The sequence below is a fragment of the Notolabrus celidotus genome, chromosome 23, assembly GCF_009762535.1.
Source record: "Notolabrus celidotus isolate fNotCel1 chromosome 23, fNotCel1.pri, whole genome shotgun sequence".
Classification (NCBI taxonomy): Eukaryota; Metazoa; Chordata; class Actinopteri; order Labriformes; family Labridae; genus Notolabrus; species Notolabrus celidotus.
Window position 1 is genome coordinate 15917417 of NC_048294.1, and position 26957 is coordinate 15944373.

A 26957-nucleotide genomic window follows, 5' to 3' on the forward strand; every position below is an offset into this window, starting at 1 on the left:
TTCACCTGTTAGTCCTTTCCCCCAAAAAAACTTTATTGAAAACGTTCAAATAAACAAACAGGTCTGACACGTGCGTCACATAGCCTGAATATTTTTAAGTTGCTCTAATATGTTTGGATGAGAACTAAACAAATTAAAACAAATTAAAATCTTAGACATGTTAACCCTCCTATTATCATTGGGGTCAATTGGACCCCATTCAATGTTTAACATCTCTAAATTAAAGACCAACATCATTTATTATTTATTATTTGGCTTCATATTTCATGACTTTTCCTAATTTAATGGGGACAACTTGGAAAACATAAAATTAAAATGTTGATATGTTCTAATTTCCTGTAAAGAATAATTATGCATTGGTGTTCCTTGGGGTCAATTTGACCCCAGGCTGTTATAGCTGTATAAAACATATAAAATATCAACATTTTACACACATTTTTTTTGGTTGTTTTAGATGATACTGAGGTCACTATAACCAAGGACACTTCTGCATGTGACTGCTGGAGCTGGGATCAAACCGCCAACCTTTAGATTGAGGTATAATATTTCCAGCCACCATCTCTTTAAAGACATTCAATGATGTGTCCTGTGTTACATGCGCATGACAAACAAATACAAATAAAGTCCTTCTGAATGCTTTAAGTTGTGTCTATGCTTGAAATATATTTTATTTAAAAGGCTATTGAGATAGTCAACAAAGAAACATAAAGTACCTGACACACAAACCTGGGTAACAATCAGTTTCTGGAGGTTTAAATTGGTGGGGTCAAATTAACCCCAGGGATAAAAGATGTTAGTAAATTTTAGGGTAACAGAAGGGTTAAAAATGTAAAAATGTATCAGTGTACTCCTGGCATGCCCATAGTAGAGGTACAAAATCAGCCTTGTAGTTTGATAGATGCCATAATGCTCATAAGATGCACAATATAGTAATGAAGGAAATTATATTGACCTGTTTTGAGTAGTAAAAGAATAACTTCAAAACTCAATAGTGGTCTTTCTATGTGTCCATATCTCTGAATTGGTTTACTAGGAGTGATGCTTGCTCTGGGGTGCCCTTGGCCTTGCGGTTTAAGTGCAGTGGCTGTAGTCCAGGTTCAACTCCTGGCCAAAGCTATTTGCTGCATGTCTTCCCTAACTCTCTACTCCCCAGATTTCCAGTCTCTATTATGCTCACCTACCAAATAAAAAGGCCAAAAAACTTAAAAGGAAATGATTGCTCTGAAGTCTAAAAATATAATATTTAGCTACAACTATCAAACCAAAACTAAATCCTAATTTGACCTTGATCAAAATCAAGTTTCTGAACTGAAATGTACACAATTTTATTAACTTTTTATTTGTTAAATGAAGTTCAAAAGACGATTGACTGACTGCTCTGTTAAAACATGATGTCTCTGCAGTATTCTTTACAGGAGAAGGGAGTCTTTGAACTTTCTAAAGCCATAAGTCTCTGCTTTGAACCAACTCAAGAATCTGTTCAAGTGTGGACTGTACCAACTTAAGGGATCTTTGTATCATTATCAGCAAGTTAGATACATGTTTTGGTTAGTGGACAGGGTGTGACTTCAGTCCCATGGCTCCACCAGCCAGATCCCTTTTTTCTTTCTTTTTTAAATGTATTTCCAGGCTTTTTTCATGCCTTTATTTAGACAGGAAGTCACAGTGGATAGACCAGGGAAATTGGAGAGAGAATAAGGACTGAGATGGGGGAATGAGGCACAGGTTGGAATCAAACCAGGGCCATCAGCTCACATGGGGCGCACAACGTAACCAAGAGGCTAAACCTGGCGTCTGTCAGTGCCCAATGAGGCTGCACTGTGGATTCACATCTCACAATGGGAAGCGCATGGAGTAGTTGTCTCCGCGTTGATATAAAGTCAATTGTACACATACTGACTGCAACCCCTGGGAAAGTTAGCTGGGCTACCTGAGTTGAAAAAATTCTGGACTCACCCCTGGTTGTGATGCACCAAAAACAGAATGAAGAGTTGGCACAAGAATCACAGATGATTTATTTGTATGACTGCAACAAAAAGTGTACACTTAACCTTTTTTTAAAAAAAAAAGATGTTTTCACACAATTTAAAAAGTGACACATCCTCTCTAGAGCAGAGGTGTCTCATCAGGCAACAAACATAATCTCACCCTACCCTCACATTACCAGCGTGCATTATTTAAAAGCACAAAACATAACAGCCCATTGCACTAAAGATACATGTAGCCTGAGGCTAATTAGCTTCATGTTATTCCCAAATTAGGTACCACTGAGTTAGAACAATACACAGACCAACAAGATAATTAATAACTGATACAAGTTAACATACAAAGTACCAAGGTCGGTCACTTCTCATACCGCCATCTGAAAGCTTCACTTTTTATTTATCATAGACAAACTGCATTAATCTGCCTAACACTATTAGGCTAAAGCTAAAGATTTGCTGGCTACCTCAATGTTCAGTTGGTGGTTTGTGCTACAGTCCCTCACAGTGTTGATTTCACAGGGTTTAGGCATAGACAGTATAAAATATGGACGTAGTATCCGTGACGTCACCCATCTGTTTCTGAAGTGCTGTTTTGAGACCAATCAGCGGCAGCCATATTGCTGCTGTCGAGCGATTGTGACGTAAAGAGGCGGACTTTGAGCCTCCTAGCCAACAGCTAAAGTGTTCCCGTCTGTCAATCAAGTCAGCTGTACCTCTCATTGGAAGACTCTTAATCTCAATATCTTCAAAATTGCTGCATTAGAACCCCCCCCCCCCCCCCCCCCCCCCCGTACAGTGTGTGCCGATCGAGAAATGAGCTATCCAGACTACACTCGTCTTTTGTACCAGGCTATAAATATGTTTGTTTTTGCTGTACAGATCATCTTTTTTGAATTGGTGTGTATGTGGTTTCCGGTACTTCCGGAGCTGTGGAGTGTGCAGTGAAAAATAGGTATACATGTAGACAGATATGCTAAAGTAGACATATATAACGATAGGATAACAAAATAATAAGGTGCAGATTTGCCTGGAATAGCACCGTGCTACATAGAAATGTTAAATGTTTATATATGTTTTTGCTGATGACAATACATTATTTTGTGTTGTTCTTATTTTGCACATTAAAACGTCCCTATTGCCTCAATGTGGCTGCTCTTTCATTGTTGTTCAAGTCACTTAAACTTTAATAGAATATTGTGTTTTCCCCAAGCCCTGTCTGATGGTTTAAAGATGGAAAGCCTGACACATTTAAGGTACATTATATCCATACAGCTTTGGACGAAAATGAGAAGCATGCCTGAATAATTGTTCGAAAACTCTCCCCTTTTCTAAAACCCCTGTGCAGTAGTGTACTACAGAATTCATTAGCCACGTGCAGCCATGCTGAGCACAGAAAATCTTTCAATTCCCTACAAACTGTACAAGCAGTGCCGCTAGCAGGGCTCATTTGGAAGCCTGTCTTTTAGCACACTGTTTACTGTGATGTGAGAGCCGTGCAGCAATACAAGCTTTTTTTTTTTTTGTTCATCACTTTTCCTCTCTGGCCTTCTTGTTTGATCAGATGAGTTTGCCACGCATGATCTGCACCTGTTTGAAGTGTGGTCAATTGGCACAGCGCTGTGCATGTTCCCTTTTTTCCTGCAGAAACTGTGAAGAGTTTACTGCAATAGTTACAGTGAAGAAGACAGAAGAGGACAGTGGATGTTCCCCATGGTGATTGACTACAGTTTAACTTACATATTCAATCCACTTAACCTTAACAAGGCTTGATAGCAACGCCGATACCAGAAAATGAGAAATAAAAAACAGTTACGGCCTTGTTGGTTTGGATAAGTTTTGAGCTCGGATTTGAGTGATTTTCCTCCTTTTGATTGCCGTGTTGCTGATTTGAACAGGAATGTATTATAAGGGTGACAATGTGGTGAACAAACTGAGTAAATGGGAAGCAGGCCCTGTTCTGGAGGTAGAGAAAAAGAATGATGCAAGCAAAATGAAGAGCAGTTTGTTCTTTAGCCTTATCTGTCACCATCGATCATAATCTGTCCTGTGCTGTAGATTAATTTAAAGATTATGGAGTGCCATACATTTGCACGGTGCAGGGAAGTGCCAAGGCAGAAGAGGAATTACAAATCGTACAGCCGCTTTGCTTTGGAATATACAGCACAGCTCAGCGTGTTCATTTATTTCTGCCTGTTTCCTCTGATCTGTTTCTTCTTCTTTTTCCCACTGACACATGAAAGCTTTTCACGGAACCAAATCAACAGCCTGAAATAATTCAGTGTGACAATGAAACAATTGTGTTAGTGTGATTTTATGTGGGGGTATTTCTATCATTCCCACACATCTCATGAAAGCTGCAGCAGTGAAATCGGGTGAAAGTTCAGGACAGCTCCCGATGTGAAGAAATAAATAGGTCAAGTCAAATATTGTCTTCCTCCTTCCCTACAGGTAGGAGCAGCACATTCCTGCACAGGTGCCTAGAGTAGTCGATTCATTGCAAACTGGCAGCCCATTTTAAACATGCAGTCTACATGCTACATCTCCCCTACATAACCAATTTATCAAGCCTAACCCGGCGGTACGTGCATATACTCCCCTATCACAGAGAAGGCTGGAAAGCAACTGTCATAGATGGCATGATTGAATTGTTCCCTTGCACTGTCACCAGAGGGGCTATTACTTCAAATTAGCATACAAATTCAAACCAGGACAGATGGATTTGTCACATTCCAGTCGCCATCTTCCTGGAAGATTGGCTGTGCTTGTGCTGTGTGATGGAGATAAGACACCTGTCTGGGCTCCGATTGGCGGCGGGGCGTTTGGTGGTGGTGGTGGGGGGAGGAAGGACCAGCGTGGGATGGGAGGAGGAATGGGTGTGGGGATGGATTTCCTGAAATGCTGAGGTGTTCGGCAATAAAGTTTCCTACCCACGGTCTCAAATGATGATGAGGCACCATCCCGGACTCTGTGGGTGGTGGGAGATTGAGCTGGAGCGAGGTGGTGATTCACACTGTTTGGAAACAGGCTGAACAATACCTGTCTGGTATTTGTTTGTGTTTGCTACTTTTTGTGAGTTACTGTCAAAAAGCCACATGAAATGGCCTCTTACATCGGCGCAGGTTGCAAAGATGGGTGTTATGAAGAGCTGTGGGAGGAAATGTACAGTAGATCCATGACCCCAGAACTTTTCAGCTTGTGTAGCCAAACAAAAGGTAAACTTCTTGGTCCAACACAATAAAGCAACTACGGAATGACATCTCTCTGACACAGGAACTTTCCCCAAGGACAAGGGACTTAAGGATACAGTAACTTCATCTTCACCACAGGAACCTTCCCCAAAGAGTAGGGACTTCAGAAAGAACTTACTAATTTTCATGACAGAGACTTTTCTACAGAACTAGGGAATATGGAAGGTCTGTATTCCTTTGCTGCACCTGGATTTCCCAAGGACTTGGTACTAAGGAGAAGCTTAGTATGTTTCCACTGCAGGGACCACAGACTATTTTACAGGAACTTAATTTTACCACTTAGAAGGTCTCTGCTACGAGTGTAGTGCTTTCCAAACGTTCAGGGACTTTATATATATATATTTATTTCCACGGCTGGAAATTTTGCAGAGGATTACTTAAGACGATATCTAGTACCTTTCCACCTCAGGAACTTTTCTGAAAGACTTTCCAATTATGAAGAACTTTTGCACTGCAGAGACCATGATCTAGATAAAGTCAGACGGACTAGATTTTACTCCAACACAGTCATATCAAGGGGTGTAGGAATTCCCAATATAAAAGGATTATAAGGATGTTTTCTCCCTCGGGAACCTATCACAAAGACTTGGGACTTCAGAGGGTACCTAGTACCTTTCCACCTCAGAAAAGTTCCTTGAGTACTTGGAACTTTAAACAAACTATGTATCATCTCAAAAGTTGCAGCTTGGGATGTAATACTTCCTGGCGGCTGCATTGATGTTTTATCATAACAGGAACTTATCCGAAAGCCTAAGGACTTTGGAAGGTACTACTGAGTACCTTTTAACTGCAGAAATTTTCCTTAAGGTCTTGCAACTTTACAAGGAACTTTGTATGCTGCCCCTACAAGGACCACAGTCTAGATAAAGTCCCAGGGACTCAATATTCCAGTGACTTGATTTTACCACCCAAAGGTTCCTGCAAGACGAGTAGTGAAAGTACTGGAACTTTGGGGTGGGACATGCAGAACTGAGCATGTCTTTTTGGTGTATAACTCGTAGCATTAAAAGACTCTTTCAGTCTTTTATGCTAACTTTAACAGGTGTTAAGACCCCAGTGAGGGAGGAAAACAAAGGGCTGGGGAAAACGTTCTGGCTTGACCTGAAGCCCTTGGGACTAAAAGTTATTGGTGTTTTTGGTGGTAACACAGCCAGAGAAACAGCACAAGAAGTAGAACTGCTTATAATGGTCTTGTACCCTCATATCAGACACTAACAAAATACAACTTGGAAACATAATGATTTTCATTTGTAATTATGGAAGTGTGAATCAATGGGCAGCACTGAGCATGAAAAACTGTCCTTACCTCAGGATCAATTCCATATAATTTCCAGATCAGCTCAAACTAATGGGTTTTCTATTGGCTTCACTTTGCAGAGAGACTAATCTCTCTGGCACTATTCAGTGCTTCTGTGTATGTTCCCCAGCAAAAGGCCATCCAATCTAAAAACTTGACTCCCAACAGTCCAAAAAATATTAAAGCACACATGCTAATTTCCTGACTTAGCACATTACAGAATCTGCAGGCTTAATTTAAAACTCCCTTAGCAGGTCCAGTATCTCAGCCTGCCTACCTCCAGACACTACAGAGATTGTGAAAAATGCTTACTGCCTCATTTCTGCCTCTATCCTCAGGTCAATGTTATGTATATTCCCTTACAATTGATGTTAATATGAGATGCAGAACAGAGGAAGGTAAGGTTATGCTATCATAAAGGCTACTGCCCTGAACAAAAGAAATTTGGATTAGAAGCAGTTAAATAAATTGCTTTTTTAAAAGCGATAGAAAAGACAGATGAAAACAGAATGGGGTCTTTGATTTGCATTTGTCATTGTGCCCAGACAAGGTATAGCTCAAACTTAGTTGATAAAAGAATAATCTTGCTTTTTCATGCCTCCAACTCTTTTGCGTATAATAATCCATGCACCTGGAGATGGAGCAAGTAGAGCTGAAAGTTTATATCGATTCATGGATCGGTCGATTGCCAAAAAATGAACTTATTACAGTGAGAGATGACTCTTTAGTTTTGAACATTTAAAATTACCTTTACATTGACCTATGTGATATGATGCTTGATTTCTTTTGCTTTTTGATTGTTGGTAATAAAAAAAAAGAAAATCACATAACACTAAATGCAGAAAGTCTGTAATATTTATTTATGTTCTGACCAAGCAGCAATCTCTGGTATTAAATAAAGCCAATGCAGAATTTACAAAAACTGCAGTTCCTTGAGTGTCCGTGGGGGGGAGGGGGCGTGGCTGGGTTGACTGACAGGCAGGTGCCATGTAGCAGTTTGCCTGGGGACATGAGGCCCGCCTCAGCTCCACCTCTTTGTCTGTCTCTAGACTGACTGGCAGGTTGAATCAGCTTTTCAAATACGGTGACTGCTGTCGCTTGGCTTCAGAACCACTCTTCAGAAATCAATGGGCGACATCACTCAGACTTCCTCCATGTTTGTTATGGTCTATGATTCTGACATTTTTATAAACCACTGATTTAAAGAGTTACAATGAGGTTGTAATATAAAAAATCAATGAAGCACATTTGTTTTCTGATTTGCCGTTGTGTTTTCTGATTCGCTGTTGTGTTTTTTGATTTGCTGTTGTGTTTTTTGATTTGCCGTTGTGTTTTTTGATTTGCCGTTGTGTTTTCTGATTTGCCATGTGATTTGCACTTCAGGGCCACCGTACCTAACACTTGTATTCAAACTTAAATGTGTTGAATTTGTAAAAGTCTCTTAAGCATTAAATAACTGGCTGATTATCAACAATGCAAGATCATTACAACAATCTCAAAGGGTTGTCTAGTTGAATATAAGATGCCGGAAATCCAGATTACTACAAATGCCTTAAGACGCTAACTGCCTCTAATTTTTATTTTAAAATGTATGCAGCAGAGATCATAACTTGTTTCCAGCTTTCTGTCAAATCTAGCCCTAATTTCTAATATAGACCTCCTGTTAAAAATGGATCTAATGTGATTAAATACCATAATGGCGTCACTTAAACCTCCTGTGGGGACCTTTTGTTCTTTGTTGATTTTGGCGCCCCCTGTGGACAAAGCAATACCTTGTTAACAAAAATAACCTCACCTTGCTTTATTTTTACTGTCGAACTTCACACTCATCAAGAGTCTCTGGGTGGAAAGTGATGGAGGAAAAAAAAGGGCAGTTTAAGCAGAATCACTATGACTGGCCCCTCCGCCAGTGGTTGCTGACATTAAAAATAACTATATATAAACAGTCAATCTTTATACTCATGGTCTTGTTTGCCTTTGTGGGTCATCGAGAGTAATCACTCTTTATTTCAGTCAGCTTCAAAACAAGCTAAAAACTCCTCACAGGAGCTTTAAACTATTTCTAAATATGGATAAAAGTGAAATGCCAATACTTATCACATTCTACCTGTCAGGGGACTAGGACCAAGATGTCCCCATATACGCTAGCCCCCAGTTGTGATTTGACACCAGTAAAACTAAATACATATTTGAGTTATGTCATTGACATTTATTCTGGTTATTTAGATCACTGAGGGGCTTAGAATTCATGCTTTTCCCAACTGCAAGCTTTACCTTCCACATTTGAGAGGCACTGACACAAAGCAGAACAGCCAGCACAGGCTCCAGCACAGCAGGGATTTCACACTGATCTTGTTCCGAAACATTTGTAATTAACATTCCCCCTCACTCCGACTGTTTCTGAAGCTATCAATATCCCAGTAAGAAGATTTAACTTCCCTGAAGAGCCAGGAAACGAGCTGGATTTAGCAGGTCAAAACGTGATTGCTCAGTGCATTTGTGTGTGCGAGTGTGAGGGTTAAGTGAAAAGTTTATGTGCAGATTATCCTGTTATTTTAATGCTGACACTGAGAAAATGTTTTATTACAAAGTCATTTTTATTAAGTTGAACAGTGACAGGAAATGTGGGCAGGCTGTCCCGCTTAATATCTGCACTGACGTACAGCATAAATTATGTTTGTTTAAAAGCTTCTCTCAAATAACTAATGCTGTTTCAGAAGAAGCAAAATAATGTTGAGATATCCGAAGCTGTGACTTAGTATGGACGTCTTTTCGAGGAATGTTGAAATTTACAGAAAACATCATGCATTAAACAGAGCTAGCAAATGATTAAAAACCTGATAAACTGCCGTTTACAGTACATTTAAGGTAATACGTAACCCTCTTGCATTAGAAAAAGATTCAGGAAAATACATTAGATACTGTGAGGTAAATACAAATTTCAAAATAATGTTAGAAAAAAACCCCACAGGTTGATCAAACAGAGTTCAGATTTCCCTTTTTGCTGATTCCACAGCACATGCAAACCTTCTTAGTACTGAGTGTATTCCTTGGATGAGACCTTTGCGGTGATGCGCTCCAACTGTCTCTTTGCTTCACACTGGGGGAAGTTACTCATCTCATAGTACTGCGGGGCAACTTTCAGCAACCTAGAAAGAAAAGCGAGTAAACATTAGTCACAAAAACTGTCTTTGGTGTTCACTTGGGGGAGGGCGCTCTTTTTCTATGTGCACATGGTGACTTACAAGAGCGGGCTCAATGAATTTGATGCTTAATTGTACAAGGTGAGAGGGGGAGACGAGTACAGGTGGTCGGGTGTGTGCAAACAGATCAATGTTTTACAACCCCAATTCCAAAAAAGTATGGATGCTGTGTAAGATGTTGATGTAATGAGACACAAAAGGGACTTCAGACGTCAGTATTTGCCAACCTGTGGATTTAAACAGGCTGTCTGTGTCATGGCTGAGTAAGAGGTGTAAGTGAAACAGGGAGGGGTTCAGTGAGACAAACACAGATGAAACGGATGAAAGACAGCTGCATAAAAACAAAGCTTCTTCCTGCATGTAGAAGTGTTTTTAAATTCTTCTTTAAAGTAAAAAAGAAAATAACATCTTGCTTTTCATTTCACTTTTTTCTTTTCATAAGCAGAACTCGCTCTTTAAGCTAAATGTCTTACACGGGACTTCCACCAGATCTGTGCCCGGTCCGTCTTCGATCCGCTGCGGTCCGGCTCCGTGTTCTCTAGTCTGTCAACACCCACCGGTTACGTTTTCAGAACACAGCACGGAGCTGGACTGCCAGACATCTGGAGTCATGTGACCGAGGTTTTCCCACTGCAATCACTGAGTCAAGGATTCTCCTCCTCCTCTCCTCATCCATGTTGTCTTTATCGGCCTCTGAAAACCTCTGATTTGATGACTCTAGGTCTGCTAAATTACATTTTGTTGTCATAGTTAAGTTAAAAACGATCTAACAATAACACAGAGTGTTTTATTTTGAAAACTAACCAGATTTTTATTTTGTTTTGGTGCCTGACTTCCTGTCCCGCTCCATCTGCTCTGTGCTGAACTGATGCGTCATGCTCCGGCATACGGCAAAACTAGAAGTCTTGCGTATCTGATCCGTTACGTTCTGACCTGCCGGATCAGAGACGCAGCCTTAACGCAACAGAGTGGATCCAGTGGGGGTTAACAGAATGACTAGAATAGAAACCTATCAGATCTGGTGCCGTGATGGATCGGAGACGGACCAGACACGGATCTGGTGGAATCTGGCCTTCATGCTATGCGCCTGTTGCTGCTCTCTCTCTCTCTTGCTCGTGGTAGCTTTAGGAGCCAGCCTACAAGCCAAACAGCAACATCTACAGGAGCAGATGTTGGGGGATAACAGGAATTCTGAGGGAAGGAAATCAACACTTATAACCCATTTAATGTTTAAGAGAAAGACAATATGATAATACAGGAGAAAAATATTGCAGTACCTCAATGAATCAATACTCTTTCATTATAGTTTGCTCTCTAATCTCAACTAACAAGATCATTCCCCTCAGAAACATAGCTTCAAATGAAACCCACCACTCTGGTTTGATGTCAGTGCACGTGCGGATGTAGTTCTTGCTGGTGAGCACAAACTCGTTGTAAAGCACCCACTCCGGCTTGTGGTCCAGCACAGTGGACGGGTGCAGCTGCACCACTTGGTTGTCCTTCACGGTCAGGTAATGGCCGGTACGCTCCAGGTGAGCGATCTGTTCACACCACAGAGGCAGAGAGGAGGGTCAGCGCAGGGACAAAAAAAAAAACCCACAGAAACCCAGCTCAGGGAGAAAGAGAGATCAAAAACAAATGTTCAAGACCCTTATTGGTGCTTAATTCAATTTCTGTAACGTGTAGATCCATCAAATCTCATTAATAATTGAGAACAAACTTGTTTGTAATCGGGCAGCGTGAGGTTTTTTCCTCCTTTTTTGTAGGTACCAGGTAAAGCTGCAGTGGCTGTTGTGATTAACCAAAGCAATCAGTCTCAATAAATTCAGAGCCCAGCAAAGACATGGTCCCAAATGCTGCGAAAGCCCCAACATGAGCCGCAAATTTGTCTCCGGGATAAAGGTTAATGTTGACAAATATTTAAATATTAACACCATAATTCAACCTGTCAGGTTGCTTGTTTCAGGTAGCCCTGAAAATGGCTTCTTGCAAAATGCCATTTGTTTCCCTGAGCGAGAAGCAAATTGACTTGATTTTTTATTTGTGTTGTGTTTGTGTTAAAGAAAGCAGCTCTGTGTGAATGAGCGTGTGTGTGAGCGCGTGTCTGTTTTTAATTTGAAGGTGGTTATCCATTACAATAAAGCTTTTGGCTGCGACCACTTATTTTCAAATGATCAAACGCAACAAGGGCAGATTTGAAAAAGCATCAAAAAGTGGTGGAGATTAAGGTGAAGAATGTGTTTGCAAAATGACAGGATGAGGATTGAGTTACAGTAGACTTAATGGTTTAGGGAAGCAGGTTAAAAACCTACATTCATTCTATAAATATGTACAAAAATGTTATGCAACCATAACTGACCTGCATGAAGAATCCAGTGACCAGAGCTCTGCGGATGTTGATATAGTAATCTTTGTTGCAAAACTCGGTGCTCCGCCTCGGCAGGTTGAAGCGGTCCATGATCCTGGACAATTGCTGTCGCACGTTGTCTGCTGACATCAGTGAGCGGTAGTTGACGAAATTTTCGTAGCACCACTGAGTGGAATCGTTACCTGTGTGAGACAAGCACAATTCACAAATAAGGACAATTTCATGAAAAGACAAATGACGCTTCAGAGTAAAAACCAGTGTGCAGGATTTGACGCTCACTCTGTTTAAAGGCGTGGTAGACGTTGAGCAATGTCAAGTGGTCTCCGTCCATGTGGGCGAAGCGCAGCTTGGCCTCATCCGCCATCTTCCTAGCCTCGGTAGGTCGGACGAAGCACTGTGGGACTAGACAAGGTTGGTATAGGGCCCAACACAGCCGCCCATAGGGATAAGTTAAGCAAACCCCACAGAGAGGAACAAGGCCTCAGCTGAAGAGAGGCACAGAGCACTTGAAGGGGCACACTGTATGTGAAGTGTGGATGGTGGGAAAGGAAAGGAAAGGAAAGGAAAGGAAAGGAAAGGAAAGGAAAGGAAAGGAAAGGAAAGGAAAGGAAAAGAAAGGAGAGGGGGCGAAAGAGGAGGGGACAGGATGGATTTTCTGACCTGAATGCTCTAGTGTGACTTTAACAAGACATAGCAAACATGTGACACCCAGTCCAGACAAGAATCCTATCTTACAGCCCTGATACTGCAGCTAAATAAAACAGTGGTGTGGAGTTTACTCATCCATCTCCCCTCTGTGAACTTGCTCTGAATTGCTTAACGTCAAACCTGCTCGGCTGTGGCTGTAATGGCTGAAAGCTGCGTTTATTGAGTCTCATGGTTGGTTGCAGTGGCGGCACAGTTCTCAGGTGTGCTTTTGCTGCTTACTCTAATCAACTCAGCAAAAAGCTGCCATCCTGAAACACCTGCTTTAAGTGCGTGCCACGTTCAAACAGCTAGTTAAATCCATTTCCCCGCTTCCAAAGACCCCTCGCACTCCCTTCAAAGGCACCAAGATTCATCTCAATGAGCAGCATTCTGCTTTGGCAAGCCCAAAGTGCAATTACTGCTGTAGCATGCTGCTGCTGCTGCTCCACCTACACCTACATGTTTTTGTACAGACGTTTATTTTGACACAAATAATAGCTGACACTGCTGACTTAACCCTGAACTCGCAATGGAGTTAAGCTCAACATGTACACATTACGCTTAATCTACTTTCAAGGCCTGCTTGGTGTACACACAGATCAATGAGCAGCATTACATTTATTAATAAGAGTTTAAAATATAGTTTACCTTTCCTCAAACTCCTAAAATACTGTTTTTATCTGTTTTTAACCTTGAACAAATCTATGTCTATAGCTGTCTGTGACCGGCCTCTTGTTATGTTAACATTCACAGCACAGCATATGAACATCAACAGCCAATACAGCTCACCAATGTCCTTTTAAAATCAGCAGGTTGAGTTACAGATAAATTTAATCTTGTGGTTTGACTTTAAAGCTTTGTAAATCTAGAAGGTAAGTCACATCTGTGTAAAAGGGGAGCTAGAGAAGCTGCTCTGTATATTTCCTTTCAGCTCATTGGTCAGTTATGAGGCACCAGCCATAATCACAGGAAATGGAGAGAGAAGCAGCTTGGCCCCCCGCACAGCAGGCCGGCCCTGAGTATTACCTGACAGCATGGCAGTGATGGACAGAACTTCGTTGGAACAGTTGAATTCACAGCTGGCAATGACCATCTTGGCCAGCTGGGGGTCCAGGGGGAACTCGGCCATCATGGAGCCCAGCTCAGTCATGTCGCCGTTGTCATTGAGCGCCGCCAGGTAGTTCAGTAGCTCCAGGGCTCGCATCAGGGTCTCTGGGGCTGGAGGAGACGGAAATGGGAAGAGATGGGTCATTAATGTTTGTGTTCCAAGCCCATGGGCAAAACGCACACAGATAACACAGATAGAGCAAACTGCAAGTCTGCCATTTTTTTTTTTTTTTTTTTTACATCAGAACCATTTGGAGTCTCTTCTCACACCTGTGTCTGGAGTGATTAATGCTCTTTTTCTGCATGTTTAAACTTGATCTGAAAGTATTAATCAAACCACTGAAAACTTTTTTAAGTCACTTTTTTCAGCAGAAATGTCAACCATTCTCTGATTTCAGCAGCTAAGATGTGACAATTGGTTATTTTTGGTCAGTTTTGGATTGTGATTTCATTGACTGATGATTAACAGATTGATTGAAATTACTTAACTGTGGCGCAAAGTGCCAAATTTTACTTTTTTTTTTTTACAGCAGCTCCATTTACAACATCTAAATTAATGACAAAATACAACAATATATTCATTTTAAATAGTCTTAGAAAATGAAAATAAAAGTCAAGGGCCTTAAATGTACACCTGATCCGGGGTGAAGCTCCATACTGGGGTTTAGAATTGACTAGTGCACAAAAGACTGCTTCAGTTGGACCTTCTGAGAATGTGAAACCCTGTATCTCAGGTTTGATGGTAATATTTCATATTCAGTGTTCAGAACATAGCTAAGGTCAGAGACATCACTTTTAGCCAGCCTTGCCTTTTTTTATTATAGGACTACAATGCAAAAAATCATACTATATGGACTACAATATTTGAGCAATTTAGATTTTTAAGTGGTGGACAGACACACATACCATGCATACTCTTGTGGAAGTCTAGTCACCTAATCTAACATTAACTTCAATGGAAATGTTCAGTCAAAAGCAGTTTACACTGACTAAGCACACTCATGTTTTAACTTGCCCGTTAATTAAAATGTTCAGTTTAATGGTAATTTGTCCGGCATGTATGCCGTTAAGAATTTATTGCAATGGTGTTTAAATTAAACAATTTTATGTAAATATTTTGTGTCAACTTTTTTAATGTCTTTAGTTTCTTGCTGAGTAATGAGCAGGATAATGTATGGTGAACAGGTGAATATGCAAATTAGAATCACTTAAAAGTGAGACAAGAGGGGTGCCATTGGCCTAGCGGTCTAAGCACGCCCCATACACAGAGGCTATAGCCCTCGTCGCAGCGGTCACCGGTTCAATTCCAGCCTCAACCATTTACTGCATGCCATCCCCCACTCTCCATTCCCCACATTTCCTGTATCTCTTCAGCTGTCCTGTCCATTAAAAGCAAAAATGCCCAAAAAATATAACTGCTTTACATTGAGGTTTTGCTCATCCTGCTATGAAGATAATGTTCATAACCACCAGCTCACTCTACATTCTCTTTTACATGCAGTTCAGCTGATATTTGATATAAAGAAAAAAAGAAAACAGAAGTGTTCACCTGCTGTACTCAGAACTTTAATAAGATACAATTGTGAGTTAAAGAGATACACAAACAGTTTGGTTGTTTGGTGACTGGGAGCATCAGGTCAATCAAACAAGAAGGCTCTCTGTCCCTCTGTCTGTGATGGCCTGAGTTACACCAGACAGCAACTTAGTGGAGAAGTAATCATGGCAGAGCTCGTTTTTCATCCCCTCACTCAGGCAATCCTTAACAATGAATGCAATTACGAGGGGAAACTTTCTACTTAATGCTCCAACACAAAAGGCATCCACCGTTTGGTTAAAAGATTTTTCCTCCAGATGCAATTATTGACCTTTGGCTCCCGTGAGCTGAAGCCTAATGACCAGTTGCATGTTAACTGAAAATTAGCTTCAAGCACTAGGTGCGCTGCTTGTTCACTTTCATTTCTCTCAAGTGCTCCAAAAAGGAGAAAAAAATTCAATTTCAAGCAGCAAGGAGGCATTTCTTTATGATTAAGAAATATTGATTTGGGGCATCAAAGCTACTTTTTTTTTTTTTTTTTTACACAAAGTGAGAGCAGGCCACATTACTTACCACACCAATGGCTTGTGTGGGACTAAACAAAACTGGAAAAACTGATTTCAAAGTACTGCTAGCATGATGAACCAATGTGGAAATTCAATCTATACACAACGCAACTCATCAGAAAGTAAGTATTGACTGCCTCAACACGCAAGAATCCGATATATTAACCGAGGGCCAAATCAATGAGACAAAAGGCTAAAGGTACATTAAACCACATTGGCTTCGAAAGGTTCTTCTTTGGAAATGTCACCAGGCAAATGAATCCCACCCAGGCAAGTCGCTGTGTAAATCGCTACTGATTTATTTTGGATTTTTCATTTGGTTGACTTAAGCTGCTTCTTCTGTGTTCAGTGAGGAAAGAAAGAAGTAGACTGGATATCTGAGCATTACATAGTAAAATGGGGAAAACAATTAAGACTCATTAAGAATGTTCCCTAGATAAGCTTGAGCTTGAAAATAGGATAGCCTCATACAATGTGATGCTTGAATTTTGCCCTTGTTTACCAGGCGATCTGATAGTTCTTATCATGTTCCCATCTGCTGACAAGCCTCATGGAGAGAGCAGTGTTAAAGTAAAACTGAGACTCACCAGAAGCAAAAGCGCTGGTGCAAACTTAAGACCCATCAATTGCTAATAAGCACAAGAAAATATGTTTCTATTTCAAGCTTTTACTGCTAAAGTAAGCCACAGTTTAGCGGTTGTGTTATTGAGTGTTTACAGTGAAACTGAGACTCATCAGAAAAAAATGAATGAACAAATGATACACGAGAAAGTCTTGGCTGGAAGTTGTTTTAGGCTAACTGTTAGCTAGAGCAGAAACGCCTGAAGAGTTGGACACCATTTAAATTGGTGCCCAACTCATTTTTCAGACATTGTGGGCTTTCATTGACAATAAGTCAATGACTTCAGAGCAGTGAAGGGGGCTGATTATTTATAATAATCCCTCCTAATTTAAATAAATAATAAGACCCAACACTATTTACTTTGTACGTTAAGTTACATAAGTACAGAGAGAGAGAGAGTAGATCAAACATAACTGGCAGCATATAAAATGTAAATGTTCAAAGTGTTTGCTGTGTGTTTTTGTTGATTGTTACTGTTCTGGTTTTTGTTTTTAATTTTGTAAAGCACTTTGAATTGCTCTTTGTATGAATGGTGCTTTATAAATAAACGTGCCTTGCCTTAAGTCAATGAAAGCCCACAATGGTCAATGGGTTATGAGACTGATAAACAACAAACAATGTTGGTCAAGCATTACCACATTCGTACCTAATAGAGCCCTAGAAACTCATTGGTTAGTGCTCTCCTCGGTCGACTCTCTGACCTGTCAATTGACTCTGAGAAAAGGCTATGACACAGCAAATACCAAAATTGATCCAGCATGACAGTAGATGCTATAAAGTTGTAGTCCAGGAACTCTAACAGACTCCTTCATTGCCCTGAACTAGCTCCAGATTCCATCATGCTCCCGTAGATAGTTAGGAGAAGCCTTCTGCCGTGAGTGGATCAAATAAATAACAGGTAATCCTCCCCTTTCCCTTCACCTCACTGTTCCCAGTTAGACTCAGCAGACAAGGCCAATCCCATATGTTGCTGCTTACCCTCTCGTTTTGTGAGAAATGTGGGGGTGGGTGGCAGAGGTCGGTCACGTTTCACTGGAGGAATATAAAGGGAAGGCAATAGCTAAGGTGATAGTGCTGCTATTGATGTAACCAATTTCATTCTCAAAATGGCGTTTGCCACAGTGGACGGGGAGAGATGGGTTTAATCTCAAAGGTGAGATGAAAACTATATTATGGTGAGAAAAGGGGGGAGGGAGGGGCGAGATTAAGGTTGTGGGAAGGAGTGGTGGTCTGCCCTGGAAGGTGTAGGAACACACTGTGGGAGAACACTAACTTGACGCCTTAGTGAAACTAGATCTGCTTTTTTTGGCCTAGATCTGGCATGACTCAGATGTACAAGAAATAAAAAATAGATGGAAACATAAACTGACTGATCAGCCTGAATCTGAACTTCCCACATCACTAGTTCTTTTCTCACTTTGAACAATAATAATCGAAACTTAAAACAGACTGCTCATAAAAACTGCATTTCCAACTACTGTGTAGACCATGTCTGTCAGAGCACTTACATCCAATCTCCAAACATTCAATATGCAGTACTTGATATGTGCCATGATCATTTTATCTTTGATCTGTCATTTTTTCCTGGAGTTCCCAAGTGACACAGGCAACCCAGATTTGATTCAGCGCATAAAACAACCACAGTTCAACTAAATGTAGATTTAACAGCAGCTTGAAGCAGCATCTGTATTGATTTAGGAGACAGTGATCCAAATGAAGACCTCAATTTTATTTGATGTTGAAGGAGTCTTTCCATTTGAGTCATGTTGGAGGAATTCAAAACTCCAATAAACACTTGCTGTTTGTCAGAAAAACATTCACAGAGCAGCCAGACAAGTGCTCAAGGTTTGAAGGAATAGTCAGTGAGTAACAATTGCTAAACAATCCTATTTCACACAACATAACTCACCAGTAGGTTTTCAAATAAAAATCCAGGCAAAAGTTGCTCTCTGTGTGCGATGAATGCGACTCCCCATTAAGAGAAGCAGTGTGCACTTTCATACACCATGCAGAGAGCTGTAACTTCATTGATAATTTAAGTCTCCGGACATGCAGACAAGATCTGTCAGAATCTAATTTTAATAAATGAAATGTGTTTCCTACACGTACAGGAGGTTACAGCCTGGTACAAAAGTCAAGTGAAGTCTGGATAGCTTATTTCTCATTAATTTTTTTTTAAACCTGCCATTTTTGAAGATATTGAGATTACGAGTCTTGCAATGAGAGGCACAGCTGACTGCGGGAACGCTGAAGCTGTTGGCTAGATGGCTCAAACTCTGCCTCTTTACGTCACACTGGCTCGACAGCAGTAATATGGCTGCCACCGCCGATTGGTCTCAAAACAGCTCTTTAGAAACAGATGGGTGACGTCACGGATCCTACGTCCATATTTTATACAGTCCATGGTTCAAACAGTCAATAATTGGGAGTCAAAAAGAGGTCCTTTTAATAAAAAATAATAATCTTAATAATGGGGACTCGATTCAGACTTAAACGCTGAGGACTTGAGACTCAACTGGGACTTGAGGTTTAGTAACTTAACTGGACTCATTAATGAATAAGTAATTCAAGAGAAAATGAATCGAGAATGTAATGACTTCAGTAGTTTTCAACGTAGCGGTGTCAGGCATGTGGCTGTCCTGGCTTTCAAAAAGTGAGAATTTGCTGCTTTTCTTTGTCATTTAAACCAGCACATACAGAGGTTTGGGGGGTTTGGAGCTTTGCACAGGCAAAAGAAGAAAACGGATATTTTCAATTTGGGCTCTTAGAGACTATTATAACAGTTTAATGATGGCTAATTGAGCGTGAGTGACTCACACTCCCGCCTGTGCAGAACTGTGACACATGTCACTCAAGAGTGATGTCAAGGCTGCATGTATTCTAGACTGAGGTCATATGACAAAGGATCTGACTTATATCTGATATGAAGACTTGTGATATTCATATTTTTATTTTAAAAATCAGATCGGTCCGGGACCCTGAACGGGATAAGTGGCCAAGATGATGGATGGATGGAAATCCAGTAGGTGTCATATGACCAAAAGATTTAGGTCAACATGTTTCTGTGGACGTTTTTTTTTCCAGTTATTCATTAGCTGCAGTGCATATAGTATCTGTATTATCAATAATCTTTGAATGATACTAACCTGGTGGGTCCATGAAGTCAAAGTGCACCAAGTCATCAATACCCAGTTTCTTCAGTTGCAGCACCACAGAGCCTAGATTGGACCGGAGGATCTCTGGATATGTGTTGTCCTGAGCCAGTTAAGAGGTGCCAGAGAAACCAGAGGAACAATTCAGAATGAATTAGTCAGGGCACTTATTATCTCCTCATGCATCGCTCATATGTCAACTCGAACAGAGAACGGCAGTCGAGGGCATCTGAAGGGCTATTTAACTTGTTTAAAAAATTCCCTGTGCCACTCGGCGTGACGTGAAAGAATTAGCCTGTTAAAGAGGAGAACTGGGCCTCAGCAGGTTCATTTGTCACAAGGTGGCTGTTTCTTCAGTTCAGGTAGGGAGGAAAAGGGTGGAAGCAGTGTGATTTAGCAGCAAGCTCCTGGAATTATAATATAGCTGACCTGGGAATCATAGAGTTCAAAGAGCAAATATTGCATAATAGAGAGCTTTTTTCTCCAGCTAGAGGGTTGCTTTGGGGAAATACAAAGTGCTTGTGGCGTTGAAAGAATGTGAGAATCAAACACCTCATAGATTTTTTAACTGTCGTGTTTCTTACCTGCATTTCTGCCTTGTAAGCTCTCTCAGTGTACAGGCGGAAACACTTTCCTGGGCGTGTCCGCCCGGCGCGGCCTGCCCTCTGCTGTGCCGAAGCTTTGCTGATGGCTGTAACCAGGAGGGATTCCACTCTGATGCGTGGGTTATACACCTGATGGGAAAAAGGAAAGGATGAACTTCAGGCACAAAAAAAGCTCAGACTTGATTTTGTCGAGAAAAAAAACGTAAGCACATACATACCTTAAATATACCATACGTTTAAGCAGCTTACAAATAAACAGCACAATGACACATAGACACAATCCACCATGGTGCATATATAATCCCTTTTAGCGCCATGTGTGTGACTTGGCTTCAGGCTGGAGAAATGTCAGAGGAATAAATAACTGGCTTCTCCATCTTTGCTGCTGTCAGGTGTGCAGTGCTTGTGTTTATCTGGGGATTCTCTGGAAACAGACGCAGATGATCGCAGCAGATAAAGGAGTGGAGGGAGAGGGTGAGGAGTGGTGGATTGGTTGGGGAGGAGGAGGGGAAGCTAACCTTTTGCTTGGCAAATCCAGGATCGATTACAAACACGACACCGTCGATGGTCAGGGACGTCTCGGCGATGTTTGTTGACACGACGACCTGTGAAAATGAGAACGGTTGGGTTAAGATATGATCCTCCTGGTGTGTTGAAGGGACTTACAAAACCTCACATGAAATATTTCACATCAACTTTAAATATTACTTCAATTTTCAATAAACAACTCCTTTATGTAAGCATTCAAATGCTGGAAAATAAACATCTTAAATTCTTTCAGGGATTAAGGTAGTCGCTCCTGTTGCACTATTAGAAAATAAAGCCCAGCGGTGCCTTTATGTCATTAAAACATGCAAAAGTGCTTGATTTCAATCAGAAGATGTAAATGCAGTCTTGTAGAGTAGTTGTCTTTGTAATTCTTAAGCATGAGTAAGAACAGAGACAAACAAGTGGAGATATCAGCTCTGCTTTAACTTGAAACATATTCCCTGATGTGAGCCAGTTGACTGAAGAAGCTTGTAGAGATGTCACTTCAGTGCACTGTACACTCGCTGCCTAATGCAACCCAACAGGGGAGTACCACAACAGTGTCTGCAATCAACTTCAATGTGCTATCAGAGAGAGAGCTAGCTCAGTGCTCAGCGTCCCATCCAAATGCATTACCTCTGCCCTCTTTGTGTTCTGTCTGTGTGTGTGTGTGTGTGTGTGTGTGTGTGTGTGTGTGTGTGTGTGTGTGTGTGTGTGTGTGTGTGTGTGTGTGTGTGTGTGTGAGAGTGAGTGTGAGAGTGTGTGCTTCTGATGTTTGTGGAGGATGGGGTTCTGTCCCACTGTCCTCAGCATGGGTGTGCTTTTGTTGAGATGTGTTGGGGAGTTCTTCCCAGAATCTTTTCTGAAATCATAGAAAACAGCTGATGTAATGGTTCCCCTTAAGTGGCCTGCTTTTTTAAAAAACACATTGAGAGCTCTTCAACAGTCACTGCTTTCATCCATCCTGCTTTTCTTCCACCCAACATTAGAGCCACAAAGAAATCTCATGGGAATCCATCATTGCCTCTACAAATTTGGAACACGGCTGTCAGCTTATTGGTCAACCAGACCCATCTTATTTTCTCTGACTGGCTCAAACTTAGGGCAAAGCCAAGTTTGAGCCAGTGTCTGATGACGATATAGCTCTGGGAGTTATGGGGAACTGTTAGTGCTTTTCAAGCCAAGTCTTCCTTCTCTGTGCGCTGTGTTGTACAGTTTAATCAGCAACTTGAGCAGCAATTGTGTATTCAGATCAATAAAATAAGTTTCATTCACCCATCTAGATGTACATTTTTGGTTCATTACATCCCTCAGACTAGTGCCCGTTCATCTGTTTCAGGTGAGTCTCAGTTTCGCTGTAACTGGGAAGTTACACAGAGGTTTCATGCTGGCTTACTTCAGTTGTATGAACTTGATAAACAGAAACCAACTTTCTAGTCTTGGTCTAGGTCTTTGGTTTGCAGATTTGACATCATGATGCAGAATCGGGAAATGTAAAAATCCAAGCTTTGTCTGGTCTGTCCTCGAGAGAAGAAGGAAACAACTAAAAGGGTGTGATTGGTAAATGGAAACCGGATCGATAATTTCTGATGCATTCAAAGAAGGTAGAAAATCTAAAAACTGACAGCATCAAATAAATTTGCAGATTTATCTCAACTTGATATTTTTTATCTAGAACAGTTTGTTAGCTGCACTTGAAATCTGTTTATAGGGATCTAGATTGTACTATTATGTATAACCTGTAAAAAGAGATTTAGAGACAGCATATTAGCAATATTTTATAAAATATTGATGTGAGTTAGCTAAAGTACAGACCAGCTAATTCCTCACCCAATGACAGCTGGGACTGCCTTCAGTCTCCTTTGAATGGATGCAAGGACAGTTGATTTAGAGTCAATATGTGTGATTCCAGCCGAAAACAAACCTGTAACTAGAAAATATATTAACAAATTGTGTGCTCTAGTAAAATCTATTGAACTCAGAACAGATGATCCATTCACCCTTGGGTGCAGGTGTTATGAAGTCATGAGAAGTCCCACCAATTCCAAAGCTGGATTAACACTTGGTAGATTATATAGCTGATTATAGTGTAGCAGTGGATTCCCCCTGTTGATACCAGCACCGCACTAATTGGATGTATTGTACGAGATCATGCTGCATTGTGCTCTAATTATAGTCTCAATAGTGGCTGTGTTTACAGTTTATTGTTCACTCTATGATATAGAAAGTACCCATAAAGGCATACAGACTTGTGCTGTCATGAAAGATTTTTATACTTTGATAGGAGTATGAGAAACATGCCAAGGGACACAAGATCATTTTCCCTGTCTTTATCAACCTGTACACAAATGGTGCACAGAAGTCACTCAATAAGTAGTAATCATGTGAAATTGATACCAATTTCCCTCTCAGCCATAACATCTGTCCCGGTAAAAATGTGTGGTGTTGTTTGTTCCTGAGACAATATGCACTACATCTGGATGCACTCGGAAAAGTAAGTGAGATGCTAAAGTTAGCTTACTTGGACTGCTGGTTATGTTATTGTTAGCAAGCTGACGGTAATATCAGCAGCTAAAGGGACTGACCCACTGGGCTCCAGGTGTCTGGTCAGTTAATATTCTGATTAATAGTGGGTCTGTATTTTTGAGTTTATTAGACACCTGCAGTGATACTACCGCAGCAGAACCGATGAGTGGTCTCTGAATCAAGAGAGCTGCAGTGCGCATTTAGCGCTGTAACTTCATTGGTAATTTAAATCTCCAGACACGCCGACAAGATCAGTCAGAATCTCATGTTAATAAATGAAATGTGTTTTCCACTCATCATCCAAAAGCTCCCTCACAGTCGAGCCAGGTTCATACAGTGAATAGTTTCAAGTGACACATGGGCCCTCCTTAGAATAAATAATAATAATAATATTAATGGGGACTTGACTCGGACTCAGGGAATGAGGACTCACCTTGTGAGGGGTTGGAAAGAGGGAAAGAGAAGTTCTATCTCCTAATCTGTATATCATTGAAGGTTTCTCTCCTCTTTAACTGCCCTCTCCTTCATCCCCTTTCTTCCTCTCCTCCTTTTTCCTTGTATTGACGAAGGATTGCTTCCTTGTTTTGAACAGATAGGTCTACTACTTGGGCATTTGATTCTACACAAATACTGCAGTGTGAATTGAAGAGATCTTTGAAGGACCTTTAACCCATGCAACCACCCCTTTACAATGAGAATGAACTGGCTTTGGTTTAACGCTGGGTTAGAGAATACTTCTAATAACTCTGTACACAGGGCTTTATAGTAAAGCCTTATACCAGTTAAATAGATCCATGAATCCAGCTGCAGTCTTTTATACCACTGGGTGCTAAAAATAAACCTAAAGTTGTAAAAAGTAGCATTTTATCAAACAGCTGTGAAAGCAAATTTGCACCTATTAGATTAAGTCTGAGAGTTTCATAAGCAAGGCACAGCTTGTGCAACATTAACATTTCATGTGTCTCACTGTTCCAACACACCAATGCTGCAAAACAGGGAAATAAGTAGAGGATCAACCACTAAAAAAAAAAACGCTGCTTGGTTTCTGACAATAAAGCAAGCAGTTAAACAGCCAACCATTTCCCAGTCTCAGATCTCCTTCTATTACAATTATCCCAAATAGCAGAGCTGTCCATGAGAAATGACAGCTGACTCAGAGCAAAATAAAATATCAAATGAGTCACTTCACCCTATGGGTCTCTTGCTATCAGCATATACACAAACCAAGGGGAGGAGGGGGAGACAGATTTGCAGCTGCTCTCATGCGAACCTTGACCGCCGCTAGGATGAGTTCTCCTTATATAACAGCTGAAACAGACTGGACAGAGAAGCCCTTTAGATTCATCATAGCACTTGAGACTGCGGTGGCCAGGTCACAGCCCACTCTTACTGGCAACTGCCACTCCAGAGTCATAGTTTAATATACAAGTGGGTGTTGGGGAAAAATGCCTCTCCACACTTCAATATCTTTTCCTCGCTCGCTAGCTCGACATCTACGGAGACAGGAACACGGCGTAGGCCGACCTATGTGGACACTTGGCCGGAGCTGTGTGCTTTCTTGGTCGTCTTTATGATAAAATGCCAAGCACAAAACCAAACAGTCCTCTGTAGTCTTTGCTGATACAGGTCCACAGAACCAATTTTGCACACTTGACACACTTCCTTTGTAGCTGTGCCTCTTCAGCTGTCTTCAAGCTGTGAGCCTTACAGACTTTTAAATCCCACCTTTTAAGCAAGGATTTCTCTCCAGCCTGAGAATGCCTGACTGTTTAGTTATTAATGCCAGGGAGGGCCTTTTTTCCCCCTTCGCTCAGCCCTCGACCTGGGGTAATTCACCTGTGGAAGGACACTTTCCCTTTAGTATTCAGGCAGAGGAACGAAGAGTTGGCAATAAATGCCTGTATGAAACTGATCAGACAGCAGGATCTGGCGTATGCTTGGGTTGTTATTCATGAATTTCTTGGTTGAATGGCGGTCTAGTTCTGATTGACACGAGCACTCCATGATGAATCCCTGTTGCTTAATTTTGATAGACATCTGAAAATAGCAGCCTGCTTAGCGGGGTTAAACCGAGACCAACAGCTTGGTTCAAAGGTATAATGTAAACTCATCCCCTATTTCCACTTTAAATGACACACAGCACAACATGGAGCACTTATAAAACAGGGATGACTTCATTTACTCTGTTCTCTGCCTGCTTAGGTTGGCAATGTTGATAAGACCCTTTGACAAATTTCAGTTTTAAATACAATTTAGCCATTTGCTAACTGGTACAATGGACATGTTGTGGCAGGATAGCAAATATGTATACAACTAACAATTATAACCATTATTATTGGAGTACATTTGTCTTCAACAAGAGAAGCAATGCTTGAGGTACATGGAACCAGAAAACAAGCTGTATGGCTGAAGTGAACAAAGATCCTGTCCTGCAATCCAGGCAACGGCAACAATGCTAGTCGGTGCATCTCTGAGTTGCTGATTGCTACAAAGTAACTTAAACCATAAGCGGTCCTGCTCCCCCTGTCTGGATTCTAATTTGGATTACTGCTCCTTCATTGCTCATTATCCCTGAAGCCTGGTTTATACTTCTGTGTAGGATCGACGGCATAAGATAAGATAAGATAAGATAAGATAAGATAAGATACTCCTTTATTCGTCCCACAGTCTTTCTCTCCTGTATCTTGTCCACCCACAGCAGGTGAAATCCTTCCAATGTAGCGTTCATGTCCGGTGTTAGCTCTGCTAGCATAATGCTACTCTGCCAGTATTCCCTCTGGTGCTGGGTTAGCCCGTCCACCTTATCGTAGATAGATCTTACAGTCCCCATAAAGGTGGGTGGAAGGACAGGTCGATGTCGTCTTTTTTAGCTTGCACCTCAGTACCAGCACGTCAACCTTGCCTCCTTCTCCTCAGCTCGCAGGGAACATTGGGCCTAGCATCGTTTAGCATCGACATGCTATGGGCTGCTAACAGCTGATCGACCATGGTTACACAGGATCCCCGGACACACACAGGAACAAAAATAGTAAAAACACAGCCCAAGCAGTAGATCTGTAGTCCCCGTACCTACTGTTTAGGCCTACGCACATAGCTGACATGTACCTCCTCCAAAATATAACCACACAATGAATCAACGCAGAATGCAAGCCCTGTGATTGGTCCACTCAACGGCGTTATATTTCCTGCATTTACAGCACTTCCGGAATCGCCGTCTATCTGCCTTGCATTTCATTTCCTCTGAGGTCTACTCTCTAATCTTTCCTGTAAACATTGCTGTGTGATAAACAGCAACATGCATCAAATCTAAATTAACATAATACGTTTGGAATAGCTGTGAAAAAGCAAGCAAAAAATGTAGCGGGGCCGGAAACAGGCGACCTTACTGTCAGAGAGACCACACTGCCCTCAAGTATTTGGGCAGAGTATTGCTGCACGACACGGACATATCGACGCTCGATCATGTGGTGCTCATGTCTGTGCCAGCAACTGCTGCTTAGGGTCAATATAGAAGTTTAAACCGGGCTGT

The 26957-nt window shown here is 41.3% G+C and overlaps 1 protein-coding gene across 1 annotated transcript in view; it reads right to left on the reverse strand.

Moving 5' to 3' along the window:
• Window positions 1–9106: 9106 nt before the first annotated feature.
• Window positions 9107–26957, reverse strand: part of dhx15 (DEAH (Asp-Glu-Ala-His) box helicase 15) — a 41783-nt gene continuing 23932 nt past the window's right edge. The window contains exons 7-14 of the mRNA XM_034677052.1: window positions 20893–20979; window positions 20354–20503; window positions 19764–19872; window positions 13815–14006; window positions 12381–12503; window positions 12093–12283; window positions 11105–11274; window positions 9107–9679 (exon numbers count right to left, since the gene is read on the reverse strand). Of these exons, the coding sequence (XP_034532943.1) occupies window positions 9562–9679; window positions 11105–11274; window positions 12093–12283; window positions 12381–12503; window positions 13815–14006; window positions 19764–19872; window positions 20354–20503; window positions 20893–20979 (1140 nt within the window). The 3' untranslated portion in view covers window positions 9107–9561. The remainder of the gene's footprint in view (window positions 9680–11104; window positions 11275–12092; window positions 12284–12380; window positions 12504–13814; window positions 14007–19763; window positions 19873–20353; window positions 20504–20892; window positions 20980–26957) is intronic.